Source organism: Urocitellus parryii, chromosome X (genome assembly GCF_045843805.1).
Source record: "Urocitellus parryii isolate mUroPar1 chromosome X, mUroPar1.hap1, whole genome shotgun sequence".
Classification (NCBI taxonomy): domain Eukaryota; kingdom Metazoa; phylum Chordata; class Mammalia; order Rodentia; family Sciuridae; genus Urocitellus; species Urocitellus parryii.
This window is the reverse complement of record NC_135547.1, coordinates 121,350,492-121,365,881: the sequence shown is the minus strand read 5'-3', so window position 1 is coordinate 121,365,881 and position 15,390 is coordinate 121,350,492. Positions and strand designations below refer to the sequence as shown.

The window sequence follows — 15,390 nt, the reverse complement described above, 5'->3', positions numbered from 1 at the left end:
CAGCTAAACCTAATCCTAAATGATATAAAGCCAATAATACCTACGGTAGCAGGGTACAATTGAGTGATTCTACGTTAGCCTACATCAAGACAAGATGGCAGCAAAAAAAGGAGGCCCTCCAGCAGCTCAGAGGCTTAACCTCCTAGGCTTACTCAGCATCTATCTAGACCCTGGCCTGAGATTTCAGGAGACCACAAGCACATATCCCAGATGGAAATCTACATAAAGCCTTGAACTATCTTGAGCTGTGACTCTTACACCCTCTACCTTAACTCAGTATCTTGATAATGGTGAGCACCAGCTACAGGGGCTAAATCCATGAAGACCAAGATTTGGCAGGGCTATTTGATGATATTAAGTAATTATTTTAAGTTATAAGTGTGATAATGGGATTGTTTTCATACATATATTTTCAATTTTTCTCTTTTATAGACACAGACTGAAATATATATAAATGAAAAGATGGCTAGGGTTCCCTTCAAAATGCTTTAAGGGGAGAAATGGAGGAGGATATACACAAAATAAGATTGCTCATGAGTCAATCATTGTGGATGCTAAAAACATGCATATGAGCCAGGCGCAGTGGCGCACACCTGTAAAGCAGCTCAGGAGGCTGAGGCAGGAAGATCATGAGTTCAAAGCCAGCCTCAGCAACAGTGAGGTGCTAAACAACTCAGTGAGACCCTGTCTCTAAATAAAATATAAAATAGATCTGGAGATGTGGCTCAGTGGTTGAGTGCCCCCCGAGTTCAATCCCTTGTACCAAAAAAATAGCACTGAGGTCCAATGTTTATGAGATATTTCTTCAGAGATATAAACCTTGGTGCAGAGAATTTGAAAAGTAACTTCCTTGACATTAGACAAATGGCTTTATTCTCTGTTGATGAGACTAGGGGTCTACCTTTCTGACAAGATGGTAGTGCGTAGTGCTGAGAAAACATGGCAACATTCAGGACAGTGGCACACGCCTGTGATCCCTGCAGCTCTGGAGGCTGAGGCAGGAGAATCATGAGTTCAAAGCCAGCCTCAACAACTTAGCAAGGCCCTAAGCAACTCAGTGAGACCCTCTCTCTAAATAAAAAAGGACTGGGGATGTGGCTCAGTCATTAAGTGCCTCTGGGCTCAATCCCCAGTACCAAAAAACAAACAAACAAAAACACAGCAAGAACCTAAATGGTCAAAAATAGGGTCATGAATAACTTAGTGAGGAGGGTCTCCCTTTTCTGCTGCCATCTTGTCTTTTTTTAAATTTCATTTATTCATTCTTTTTAGTTGTTGATGGATCTTTATTTTTTATTTATATGTGGTGCTGAGAATCAAACCCAGTACCTCACATTTAAGGCAAGTGCTCTACCACTGAGGCACAACCCCAGCCCTACCATCTTGTCTTGATTCAGGCTAACCTAGAATGACTTGATTGTACCCTGCCACTTCAGGTATTATTGGCTTTATATCATTTAGGATTAGGTTCAGCTGTGTGTAACAGCATTCTCCAAAACCAGTCTCCCTCAGTTGATAAGGGTCTCACTAAGTTATCGAGGCTGCTTTCAAACTTGCAAAGCTCCTGTCTCAGCCCAAGGAGTGCTGGCACTACAGGTGTACAGCACTGCACCAGTGGTTCTCGAATATTTTAACCATATTGTAGTATAAAATTTTTTCTTGGTAATCCTCTGTGGTTTATTTTACGTATTTATTTATTTTGGTACCAGGGATTGAATTCAGGGTGCTTAACCACTGAACCACATCCCCAGCCCTTTTTAATTTTTTTGTTTTGTTTTGTTTTTTTGTGGGGTGGTGGGTGGGTACCAGGGATTGAACTCAGGGATACTCAACCACTGAGCCACATCCCCAACCCTATTTAGAGACAGAGTCTCGCTGAGTTGCTTAGCACCTTGCTTTTGCTGAGGCTGGCTTTGAACTTGCAATCCTCCTGTCTCAGCCTCCAAAACTGCAGGAATTATAAGTGTGCACTACCACACCCAGCTCTTTTTTTTAATATTTTTAAATTTAGAGACAGTAAAGCCCTAACCAACTTAGCAAGACCCTAAGTTGCTGAGGCTGACTTTGAAATTGCAATTCTCCTGCCTCAGTCTTCCATGTGGTTGGCATTATGGGTATGCACCATAGTACCCAGCTATTTTATATATCTAAAAACATTGTTTTGCAAAGGAATTTATAGGTTTCACCAGACCACCAAACAGATCAAAATTTCTTTTTCAGAAAATCCTCAGCAAATGTGTTCTTTTTTTTTTTTAGCAAATGTGTTCTTGATGGTTGGACTCATTAAAGTATTAGCTACCCTTGACATACAATAACAGTTAACTGTAGCGTTTGAGAAATCTTTCCAATTGTTCTGTTGTTGATGGAGCATAGTAGAATATGACACCACCTCCATCTGCCTGTACGCATTTAGCTCAGTATAAACCGGTCTGCATGTACCCTTAGCAAACAATATTTGATGGGCCTTGAGAGATATTTGTGGGTAAACAAGAAGTTAACCCTGTAAAGAGAAATAGCAAGGGAACAGCCAGGGAAACCTGGCAGGGTTGCTGCAGAGTTAGGTTGACAATTCACCCCCTACTTCAATGGCCAGTCAGCAATGTTCATGCTCAGTGAAATAAAGTCAGCACAAAAGGATAAATACTGCGGGATCTCACTTATATGTGGGTCTAAACAAGTAGAATCAGAGAACAGTGGCTACCAGGGGTGGAGGTGGGGATCCTGGAGAAATGTTAGTCAAAGGTCACAAAATTTCAATTAGGGAACAAGTTTAATAGATCCATTTCACAACATGGGGACTACAATTAATGACAATGTATTGTACCCTTGGAAGTTGCTTAGACCACGGATTTTCAGCATTCTCACCACTAAAAGAAAAAAAAATGATGTGAAGTAATACATATGTTAATTAGCTGCTTCATTTAGCCATTTCACAATGTACACATATGTTGTGGTTTAGATGTGAGGTGTCCCCCAAAAGCTCATGTGTGAGTCAAGGCAAGAAGGCTTACAGGAGAAATAATTGGATTATAAGAGCTTTAACCAATCAGTGAATTAATCCCCTGATGGGATTAAACCAGTGGTAACTAAAGGCAGGCAGGGTGTGGCTGGAGAAGGTGGGCACTGGGGGCGTGGCTTTGGGTGTATATTTTGTATCTGGAAAGTGAAGTTTCTCTGTGCTTTCTGATCATCATGTGAGCTACTTCCCTCTGCCACACTCTTCCACCATGATGTTCCGACCTCATCTCAGGCCCGGAGGAATGGAGCCAGCCGTCTATGGACGATTGGACTCATTAAAGTATTAGCTACCCTTGAAACAATGAGCCCTCAAATAAACTTTTCCTCCTCTAAAGTTGTTCTGGTCAAGTCTTTTAGTCACAGCAGAGAAAAAGCTGACTAAAACAGCATAGATGAAAGCATCATGTTGGTACTAGGGATTGTGCTTAAGCACTGAGCCACATGTCCAACCCTTTTTAATATTTCATTTACAAACAGGCTCTTGTTAATTTGCTTAGGGCCTGACTAAGTTGCTGAGGCTGGCTTTGAACTCAGGATCCTTCTGCCTCGGCCTCCTGAGGTGCTGGGATAGTATATGCAATTTTGATTTGTCAATTCAAAAAAATAAATAACTACTTTTTTAAAAATATCCAATCTATCAACAATGCAGAGCCATATTCACTGAGGAAAGCCAGGTTTTAAAAACCCTGTAAGCAATTTTCAAAGATACTTTTTGTTTAAAGGTGCAGACAGTAAGCCTTATGTAATGAGTGGCATAAAACTTAGGTTTAGCCACAAAGTAGCAAGATACTATCTGAGGGGCTGAGGTTGTAGCTCAGTGGTAGAGCACTGGCCTAGCAAATGTGAGGCCCTGGGTTCCATTCTCAGCACTGCATATAAAAAAATAAAATAAAGGTCCATTGACAACTAAAAAATATTTTTATTTTTATTTTTTTGAGAGAGAGTGAGAGAGGAGAGAGAGAATTTTTAATATTTATTTTTTAGTTCTCAGCGGACACAACATCTTTGTTTGTATGTGGTGCTGAGGATCGAACCCGGGTCGAACGCATGCCAGGCGAGCGCGCTACCACTTGAGCCACATCCCCAGCCCCTAAAAAATATTTTTAAAACAAGGTACTGGCCAGGCACAGTGGTACACGCCTATAATCCCAGTGGATCGGGAGGCTGAGGCAAGAGGATCGCGAGTCACAGCCAGCCTTAGCAACAGTGAGGCTCTAAGCAATTCACTGAGACCCTGTCACTAAATAAAATACAAAATATGGCTGGGGATATGGTTCAGTGATTGAGTGCCCTTGAGTTCAATCCCCGGTACCAAAATAAACAAATAAAACAAAACAAAACAAAAAAGGTACAATCTGAATAGAGTTTAAGAGGATTGACAACTCAGCCTTACTTCTCAAAATGGAATCCATTTCTCTTATGCATTTCCTCTTATTCAAAAATAATTTTGGAATCTAGTATGGCCCCGGGGCTATGACTACTATTTGATACCTCTTATTTATTTTTTGGAATTGACAAATAATAGATACTAAGAATTTATTCCCCTTTAAATCTCAAGTTCCTAATATAATTCAAGTGAAAAGATTCTCTAATGTCGAAAATATCTATTTCACCTTTACTGAGTCCCCATCTATGGGCCCCTCACCAGAAGTCTACAGAGTTGAGTCTTAGCAATCTCTCTGTGAATCCAAATCCCTGACACTTTGGGATTGACCAGGAATAGACACCTGACCCATGCTAGGCTAATCAATTCTGTCTCCTGGGAATTTAGAATTGAGACCCAAAATTACTCCCAAATACTTTGAATTGTGAGCATATAAACTGAGGAGCTGTATGTTCAGTGATGCACATGCTAAATCAGAGAGCAGGTCAGCCCAAGGTAGGACATGGATGTGCAGACAGAAGCAGACACACTTCGTGAAGCTCAACTATACTTGTTGCCCTGGACTTCTGTATTCACATTCTAGAAATTCCCTTTAGGATGGGGATGGTCTGCATGTGGCCTCAATCATGAAGCTTAGAGTTTGTATCTATGGCACCACACAGGGAAGCTCATGCCCATCTTGGCCCTCTCTTCCCAAATCATCCTCAACATCCCACTAGTTCCTTCTGAAAAGAAAACAGGAGCAGCCACCCAACCAACATACCTCGGGTCTGCCGATGCTTCTGCGCACCCGTGCTCCAACCCCTTCTGACTGCTCCCGGCTGAGCACTGAGATGGTAACCTTCTTGGAAGACCCCATGTAGAAATCCAAAAGGAGAGTGTTCTGATGCTCTGCCATAGAGGATAAAAGGCAAGAGGAGGGAAAACAAAAAAGAAGTTATACAGAAGAAAACATCCAAGAACTACAACATAAAGGATATTAAAATTAGGACTTGCCCAAAGGGTAACAGCTATAAATTGATTGATTGATTGATTGCCAGGGATTGAACCCAGGGGTGCCTTACCACTGCGCCACATCCCCAGCCCTTTTTATTTTTTTATTTTGAGACAGGGTCTCCCTAAATTGCTTAGGGCCTCACTGAGTTGCTGGGATTAGAGGCGTATGCCACCACGCCCAGCAACAGCTACAATTTATTGAATGTATACAGGGTGTGGATTAGGTGAGTTAAAATAACTATAATGATAGTACTTTCTAGGTGCCCAGTACCCTGCTCATTATTTCATGTAATCTAGTTATCTTGTACTACATCTGCCTTATGACACTGCACTCTATTGACTTCCCCACACAGTCCCTAGTACCACCCATGAAGTAGGGAGTCAGATAGAGGAGGATTTGTGTGGCAAGATAGGAAACACAAAACCAAGAGGTCCATGACTCTCACCAGAACATTCTGAAGATCTTAGCAATGAAAGGGATCTTCAAGGGTCATTGAATTAAAAAATACATCTATCCCTAAAGTGCAAGGCCAACTTTCTAGGCAAGAAATTTTTGAGCTTTCTAAAGCTCAGGCAACTCATGGATGAACTGCCCTTGAGGGTGCACTCCATACTCTGGAGGAACTATACTCCGCATTTATTATTGAAGAGTGTTTCCTCTTTGAGGGGTGTAACTTCTAACCAATGGACTATCACAGAATAGGTATAATTAACTTCACTTCCGCTTCAAGTATTTGCAAATAGTACCTTCGGTTCTCTAAATCTCTTCTTCAAGTGAAATAGAACTAATTCCTTCAAAGTTTCCTACTGAAATTCAAAAAAATGCTTGAGCGAGAAGCAGATTCTGAAGCCAGAAAGCCCAGGTTTGCATCCTACCTTCACCTTTGACTTGGGACTCTATGCTTCAGTTTTCCGCACCCATAATGTGGGAGTAATAAGTGCCCATATCAAAGGGGTGTGGTTAGTGCCAGAAGAATGTTAGCTGCTATTACTCAGGGGGGCTCTACCCAGCAATACCCTCCAGTTACTCAAGGCCCATCCTAAAATGTATCCTCCCCCAGTGGATAATTAGTAAATATTTATTGGGCGACAGAATGCAAGGCAGAGAAAGGAGTTTAATACTCAGAGCTGTACAGACCTGTCAACATCTATAAGAGAGCAACTAGAAACTTTGTTTACCCGCAGCTAGACTATTCTGGGTCCTTCCAGACTCCCACAATTAAATTCTATGCCTGTGAACAACTGATGAGGTATTTAACAGGCTTCAGTGCTTTGAGGAAAGAAAAGCCAACTAGCACTGTGACAAAATCTCAGTACTATTGATTGCAGCATCTTTAGTCATTTCAGGAGTCTGAAGAGGGTGGGGAAGGTGGTATCTTGCCAACCGATCTGCAACATGCTCCACCCTGCCCACCTCTGGGGGAGCCCCAGGCACTCACACAGCGATCGCGGCGGCCAAGGAGCGAGGCGCGGCGGCCCCTGGAGCCTCCGTGCGGTGGGGGACAAGGGAACCGCACCGAGCGCACCGCGGGCTGGCTCTGAGGCCGCTGGCTCTGAGGCCACAGGCTCCTCACCGTGACTCAGCGCTTCGCCCAAGGCAGCCTCTGGGAGGCGGGAGTCTCTGGGTCTGCGGGGCCCTGACCGCCACTCCCTTTATTCACGCTCGGCGCAGATCCTGTTGCTCCGCCCTTCGCCTCCCTGGGGCCAGTTCTGTTGCCCTTTGGTCTCTGCGCCGCTCCGGCACCGCATGGAAGAGATGCGCGCCCCGGCAGCTTGGGGGCGCGCCAGGTCCCGGGAGGGGTGTGCGGGCCCAGCAGGTGCTCTGATCAGAACAAAGGCCCCCAATTTGCCTTCGCGGGAAACCTGTCTTTAACCACAGACTAGTTGTCACTCAAACCGCAGAGCTTGGCTGCTACCTGCACCACCTGGAGGCATCCTTTAGTGTCATCTCAGGCAGGTGGCTCAGTTTCTCAGTGCCTCAGATTCCTCTTCGGTGAAATGAGGATGCTGATGATAATAGTACCAGCCTCATGGGGTTATACTGAGAACTAAAAGAGCCTGTCATGTCCTAGGCACCATAAAATTGCTTGTTATGTAAGTTTCCTGCTGTTTGCCAGTTAGAACTGAGGGTAGGAGGAGGAGCCAAGAACCAAGAAAGACATCTCCCTTCCTACCTAAAGAGAAGGAGGGTTCCAGCTGGGACAATTGGTTAAGAGCTTCCATGTTGTTGGAATACAATGAACAGGCTTTGCAGAGTTTCCCCTGGAGATGAGGAGTGGCCTCCAGTTAGCCAGGCAATCTAGTTAATTGCTAGGACTATTAATCAGAGGTACAGGCCTGGCTGCGGTTCCTGTACGCTAAACACCAAAAGGCTTCTTGCCTGGTTTTGAGAAAGAAAAGAAAGGGGTTCCTTTAACAAAAACAACAACAACAACAACAAAAAGGCCCGCAAACTGTGTCTGTAAAGGACCAGATAGTAAATATTTTTTACTTTGCAGAACACAGAGTATTTCCCTGGAGAGTGCTCCAGTTTGCCTTTATAGCAAGAAAGCAGTCATAGATAATACTTAAATGAATGGGTGTGCCTATATTTCAATAAAGCTTTCATCATAGATACTGAAATTTGAATTCAGATGATTCATTTCATTTTGAGTTCATATAATTTTCACTTGTCACAAAATATTATTCTCCTTTTTATTTTTATTCCAACCACCTAAAATGTAAAAATCATTCTTAGCTACCTGGGCACCGGTAGCACACATCTGTAATCCCAGCAGCTTGGGAGGCTGAGGCAGGAGGATGGGAGTTCAAAGCCAGCCTCAGCAACAGCGATCTGGGCTAAGCAACTCAGTGAGACCCTGTCTCTAAATAACATACAAAAAAAGGGTTGAGGATGTGACTCAGTTGTTGAGTGCCACTGAGTTCAATCTCCCGCACACCCCCCCCCAAAAAAAAAAACCACATTCTTAGTTCTCAGACTGCACAAAATAGATAATTTTGGCTGCAGGCCTTATTTGCAGGCTCCTGCTCTTAAGAACAGGTTAATAGAGGAACAAAGACTTTCCCCTCGGCTCTTTACATATCAGTGGGGCTTCTCTACCTTATTTGTGTGATGCAAGTCTAAATGAGATAATACATATGACCATTAAAAGCATGATGGAATAATGTATTGTTTCTTATCACCATTATATTACTTTTGCAACTGTCTCTGTTTTAAGTCAGCTTTTTCACTTTAGTAGAGGCAAAGTTTATTTGAGGGCACTCAGTTTCAGAGATCTTACTCCATAAAAGGCTGGCTCCATTCCTTGGGGCTCAAGGTGAAGAACATCATGGCAGAAGAGTGTGGTGGAGGGAAGCAGCTCACATGATGATCAGAAAGCAGAAAGAGGGGCTGGGGCTGTGGCTCAGTGGTAGAGTGCTCGCCTGGCATGTGTGAGGCCCTGGATTCGATCCTCAGCACCACATAAAAATAAGTAAATAAAATAAAGGTATTAAAAAAAAAAAGCACTTAAAAAAAAAGGAAGGGACATCACCTTTGTCCTTGGAAAGACCCACAGAGCACTCCTAGGCACATTCCCACCCTGCTAAGTAGTTTATCTACAAATAACAGGAGAGATCTGCTGCGCCAGGTGTCCCTGACTCATTTGGGCTAGGTGGGGACCCATAGCAGCCCCCTAGCAGCCACCAATCAGCATGAGACAGGGAAATACCTGGGATGCCAGATGACCCTCCCAGTGGTTTATGGTGGTTGATAACAAGTTGGGAAACCATGTAGTTCAGCATGTACACCCCTCTTGGCTTAAACCAATCAGTTCAAATGAATCCCCCTCTTGTAGTAACCAATCACCCCTACCCAACTTGTTCCTGCCAGTGAATGTGCTAATCATGTTATAGAGTTGTTATTTGATTTTCCCGCGGTGTGTGATGATTTGCTAAGAGATGCTATGATGTATGTGGGGGTACCTGCCTTCTCCAAAGAGTGTATAAAACTGCTGCAAACCCTGGGCTAGGGGCCTCTCAGCGTCACCAGTTGCTGTGTGTGTGCGCACAGAGGACTGAGCTAGCTCGCAATAAACACCTCTTTGCTGCTTACATCAATCTTGGTCTCTGGTGGTCTTTTGGGGGTCCCGAATTTGAGCATAACACAACTTCAACCAATTCTTGGATTCCTGGAATGCCAGGTCCCCCCTCTCACTCTTTCACTTTGAAAACCTAGAGATTCTGATTCCTAAGGTCTTTCAACATATCCAGTCCTTCCCATTTTGACTACCACAGTCCATCTTCTCCAACAACCACCCACTCTTCCTGCCTAGCTAACACATTCTCTTAAATCATAGGTAAATGGGGCTGGGGTTGTGGCTCAGTGGTAGAGCACTTGCCTGGCACATGTGAAGCCCTGGGTTTGATCCTCAGCACCACATAAAAATAAATGAATAAAATAAAGCTTTGAAAAAAAAAAAGTTACCTCATTTTTTAAAAATTGTAGGTAAATGGAATCAAAATTGCTTAAAACCTTCAATAGAAAGTTCTGTGATATCTTTGAACTGGCCTTAATACACTCTATCTGAAGGGTAAATACACACCAACTTATTTTAGGTTCTGGAATGTGCATGCTCCCTCTCATTGGTTTGCTACACCTCTGTCTGGAACATTCTTTCCTTCTCTAGGATCTGGCTTATCCCCACTCATCTTTCAGCTCTTAGCTTCCATGTGTTTCTTTCTGGGAAATCTTCAGCTATCCCTTCAAGTCTAGGGAAGATGTTTGGCCTGAAAATCCTCACACCTACACATTGTTTCCCAGAGCCATTGTTTGTCAACCTTTGAAAGATTGTTTTCCTATGATTCCCTGAACAGTGTTTCTGATCTCAAAAGCTCTTGTTCTGCAATGTGACTTTCACACTCAATCAAAAGTAGAGGGTCCTAGCATGCACAAGACCCTGAGTTCAATCCCCAGCAGCACACACACACACACACACACACACACACAAATTAGAGGGTACATCTCTTCCTCTTGAGTTTGGACAGAGATTGTGGTACTTTGACCTGCAATATGGTGGAAGGGACACTGTGCCAAGCTCTGAGTGTGGCTCTGAAATGGCCTGGCAGCTCGCATTTCCTGCTTCAGGGAAGCCAACTGCACTGTAAGAAAAACAATGACCTAGCTTGTTATGGAAATCTTGCTCTTGCTTGTTATGGAAATTGCACTCAGCAAGAGATGAAGCTCAGTTGCTCCAGGGTTGGAGAACTGAGGTTTATTTACACTGGCAAACCCAGATGAGATAGTGAGTACTCTGAAGTTCTGGGCCCTGAACTGAGGTACAGGGGGCTTTTATAGGAAGTTTGACATCATTTCTTAACTATTACAACATTGGTGGGTTTGAATTGTTGGCCTATGTGACCAAAGACCATGCACAGTAGTTCACAGGTATAGAACAAAGACAGTGGTCTTCACCACAGGTAGCAGTAACTCAAGGTAAATTGGGGGGCTGGGGATGTGGTTCAGTTGGTAGAGTGTTTACCTCATATGCACAAGGCCCTGAGTTCAATCCTCAGCACTGCAAGAAGAAAATCTAAAAAAAAAAAAAAAAAAAAAAAAAAAAAAAAAGTTGTTTTTATCTCCCTAAGAGCTACATTTAAAAAAAAAAATATTGTTTTAGTTGTAGATGGACACAATTACTTTATTTATTTTTATGTGGTGCTGAGGATCGAACCCAGTGCCTCACACATGGTAAGCAAGCGCCCTTCCACTGAGCTTCAACCCTGGCCCCTAGAGCTATTTTTCTAAGAAGTAAGCCTAGGAGCTCATAGTTTCAGACAGCAGTTATTGGCATAGCAATTAAATGATGTGGCTACATTCCTGCAGACTTCAGAAAGTTTCAAAGTATAAGAAGAAATGACTTTTTTTTCATAGGCACCTGTTGCATCTGTGGCCTTGAAAGTCTGTCACAGGGATGTTTACATTTTCAAGAGAGGAGAACTCCTAGAGAAAGCTATTTACAATCCAATAAATAGGGACCAGGTGGTTAAGTAGGTTCCCTGAGGAGAAGCTGAGATTGGGGAGGGGGAGCCTTAACTTTTCCCCCAGGCATTGGTTCTTCATCATAATTTTCTTATAATTATATTTTATAATCAGGTCTGATTCCTCCATCAAACAGTGCAGTGGCACACACCTCTAATCCCAGTGACTCTGGAGGCTGAGGCAGCCTCAGCAACATAAGGAAGTCCTAAGCAATTTAGTGAGATCCTGTCTCAAAATAAAAAATAAAAGGGCTGGGGATATGGCTCAGTGGTTAAGCACCCATGGGGTTCAATCCCTGGTACTAAAAAAGAAAAAGGAAAAAAGAAAGAAAAAGAAAAACAATGAACTTGAGGTCACCATTCTGGAAGAAACCCATACCACAGGAAGGAAAAGCCCTGGAGGAAGGCACCATACAAAGAGACAGAAGCCAACAATCCTGAGGCACAAAACACAAAGAAGTCATCATGGAAATGGATGCACCAGCCCCAGCTGCCCCTGCCCATGCCATAAGGATAAGACATGAGCACCCAACCCCAGCCTTCTCAACTTCCTGACCCACAAAATTGTGAAGAAAAAAAAAAAGGTTGTTTTAAACTATTCAGTTTCGAGTAGTTTGTTTGGTAATAATGGACACATGAAAAGTGTGCCTTTATGCAAGACAAGGCCAGGCCCAGTGGTGAATGCCTGTAATCCCAGCGGCTCTGGAGGCTGAGGCTCTCAAATTCAAGCCAGCGTCAGCAATTTAGCGAGGCCCTGTCTTAATATACAAAGGGTTGGGGGTATGGCTCAGTAGTTAAGTGCCTCTGGGTTCAAACCACCCCCATACCCTCCCTCCTCCCCCCCAAAAAAAGAAGAGAAGAGGTAGATTTTTAAAGATATCCAGCCTAATGACAAACTTTTACAAATATTTATCTTTTCAGAAAGTGGACATTCCATTTAAATTATTACCAAGGTGACCGGCCACCAAATAAGTTAAATAATTGTTAATCTAGGCTTTAGAGATTAAATGTTTCATCCCACTGGCCATAGCAGTGACCTACAAAAGTGCAGATGTCTCAAAAAGGCCCCTCTGTTTTTGTTTTTCCAACTGTTCTACTTTTTTTTCTTTTCTTTTTCTTTTTCTTTTCTTTTCTTTTTTTTTTTTGGTTCTTTTTAGTTACACACAACAATAGAATCTTTTTGGACATAATTATACAAGTATGGAATATATCTTGTTCTAAGTCTGACCCTAGTACCTCTCCTTCCCATTTCCTCTCCCCATCCTTGATCCCTTCCTTCTATTGATCCTTCTGACATTCCCCCCCCCTTTTTTTAAAATAATTTCCTGTAAATGAAACAATGGTGAGATTCACTGTGATTATTCCTATATGTACATAGGAAAGTTAGGTTAGATTCATTCCAGTGTCTTTCCTCACAATCAGCATTTACCAAGACAACTTTATAATAAAAGAGAACAAGGGGGAATAGCTTAGATGGTCATTTTCACCCATCTCTTTACTGGATCTGCAATATTCTTGGAGATGTTTCAATTTAACGCTATACAGAGCTCCCTCTGGGACTCAAAATCCCCTTCATCTCCACGACCATAATAGGAATAAGAGCAAGCTTCCCCTTCTTTATAGAAGTCTTTGAGAAGTTGGCCTCTGGTAGAAGATAAATTCAAGACTGTGTGTGGTCAGGGCAAAACAGGGAATTCCATTTGCTGGTCCCTTGAGGGAAAAAAAAAAAAAAAAGAAAGAAAGAAAAAAAAAAGAGAAGTTTTGAAGAACTCAAAGACTTAAAAATGAGGGTGAAAAGGTGGCAGAGGGAAGAATGTTTAGAAATGGAATAAAGGGTATTTGATATTTCACTATAACAAGGCCCACCTTTGAAATGACAAGCATGACCCTGTACATTGAACCTTGAGCCATTTTTACCATTTCATTTGAAATCCAGGATTTCAATCACCTTTGAAATCCTGGGATGCATAACAGAAAGCTTCACACTCATATGACAATGAATAATGCCTTCCCTAAGTGACTTTAAATAACACTGTTATAGGGCTGGGGCTGTAGCTCAGTGGCAGAGCGCCTGCCTTTCACGTGTGAGGCACTGGGTTCCATCCTCAGCACCACATAAAAATAAATAAAGGTATTGTGTCCAACTACAACTACAAAATTTAAAAAAATAAAATAACACTATTATAATCTTTAAAGACCCCCCCACACACACACACACACACAGAGCTGGGTGAGGTGGTGCACACCTGCAATCCCAGCAACTTGGCTTGGGAGGCTAAGATAAAAGGATCGCAAGTTCAAGGCCAACCTCAATAACTTAGGAAGGTCCTAAACAAGTCAGCAAGACTCTGTCTCAAAATTTAAAAAAATGTAAAAAAGGGCTTGCGGGGCTGGGGTTGTGGCTCAGAGGTAGAGTGCTCGCCTACCATGTGTGAGGCGCCAGGTTTGATCCTCAGTACCACATAAAAATAAAGATATTGTGTCCACCTATAACTAAAATATAAATTTAAAGCAGGGGGGGCTGGGGATGTGGCTCAGTGGTTAAGTGTCCCTGGGTTCAATCCCCGGTACCAAAAAAAAAAAAAAGACCCCCACATTTTATTTGACTTTTTTATTCAAAAATTTTATTTTCTTCATTCATATAACTGAATAAATTTCTTTTCAAAGATACATTTTATACAAGTGTGTGGACATCTTAAAAACTTCATCACTTGCGATCGTTTTTCTTCTTCAAGCTATCAACCAAAAATTCTATCCTGTAGATTTTGGTAATTTGTCTCCTAGGACAGTGTAGCGGCTATTCATTAAGTGACAAATATCTCTGAAATATTCCACATTAGGGATTCAGACTCACTGAACCCAGGAAATTGGTTGGCTTCAAATCAAGGACTGATTATTTTGTAGACATTGGTTTCTGAAGCCCATTAACATATTGAGTGGTTAAGGACTTCCAAATATATCTAGAAAAGATGGACACATGTGATGCCCATTTCCACCCTGGTGAGAGCACACAGCCTGGTCTGTTCCATCAACCAGGCTTCTGACCTAGAAGCTACATGTGGCCTACTATTGCATAAAACTCCTGTGTTCCTCTCTGTCTTTCCTGTGGGTTTTTGGCAGCATCCCAGAAAAGCATAGCTTATGACCCTCTCTTCAAAGGCACAGAACATTCCTAGAATCCATCACAAGCAAATCACTCTTGGCCCTGAAAGGCTGATTCATCTCTGAACTAGGAAAACAGAAAAATTTAGCTGAATGATTCCCCTGATACTTACCTCAATTACTCTGATAACCTTTCTCAGTTTTCAACCTTGGTAAAGTCGTTTTTTCTAACCAAATTAGATGAGGACTGCTTTCAGGATTGTAGTGTTGGAGTTAAAATAAAAACCAATTTGAAGTCATGTCTGCTGAGGTCTATATGGATGACACATACCCAAATCTGAGATTTACTCTGAATACACCCAAAATAATAATAAGTTAGAGGGATGAATGAATAGTTATATGACAAAGCTAATACAATAAAATGTTAATCGTAGACTCTAGATGATGGTGTATGAATGCTTCAACCTCTTCACTTTTCTATATGTAGAGACTTTTTCATGATAAAATTTCAAGAAAAAAATAATTCAAATCAAAGTGGGAATCAGGACTGGAAGGAGTCCTTAATGATACCTTGTTTGTCCACTTTCTTTGCCTCTAACTCTGGCACCTGTGCACAGTACAATTGAGTCAATGTCTGTGAAATTGAGCTGTTGAACTGAATTCCAATCTACTAGGTCACTTCTGCAGACAGCAGGATTTTTTTTTTTTTTTTTTTAATACTAGGGATTGAACTCAGGGGCACTTGACCACTGAGCCCCATCCCCAGCACTATTTTATATTTTATTTAGAGACAGGGTCTCACTGAGTCACTAAGTGCCTCACTTTTGCTGAGGCTGGCTTTGAATTCATGATCCTCTTGCCTCAGCCTCTCA

General features: G+C 42.3%; 1 protein-coding gene across 2 annotated transcripts in view; it reads right to left on the bottom strand.

Moving 5' to 3' along the window:
• Pir (pirin) overlaps positions 1-7,010 on the bottom strand; it is a 103,968-nt gene extending 96,958 nt beyond the window's left edge. The window contains exons 1-2 of one of the 2 annotated variants that reach the window (XM_026396730.2): positions 6,973-7,010; positions 5,166-5,293 (exon numbers count right to left, since the gene is read on the bottom strand). In XM_026396730.2, coding sequence (XP_026252515.1) covers positions 5,166-5,261 — 96 coding nt within the window. In that variant the 5' untranslated portion in view covers positions 5,262-5,293; positions 6,973-7,010. The other variant, XM_026396729.2, reaches the window with a different exon arrangement.
• Positions 7,011-15,390: the final 8,380 nt, after the last annotated feature.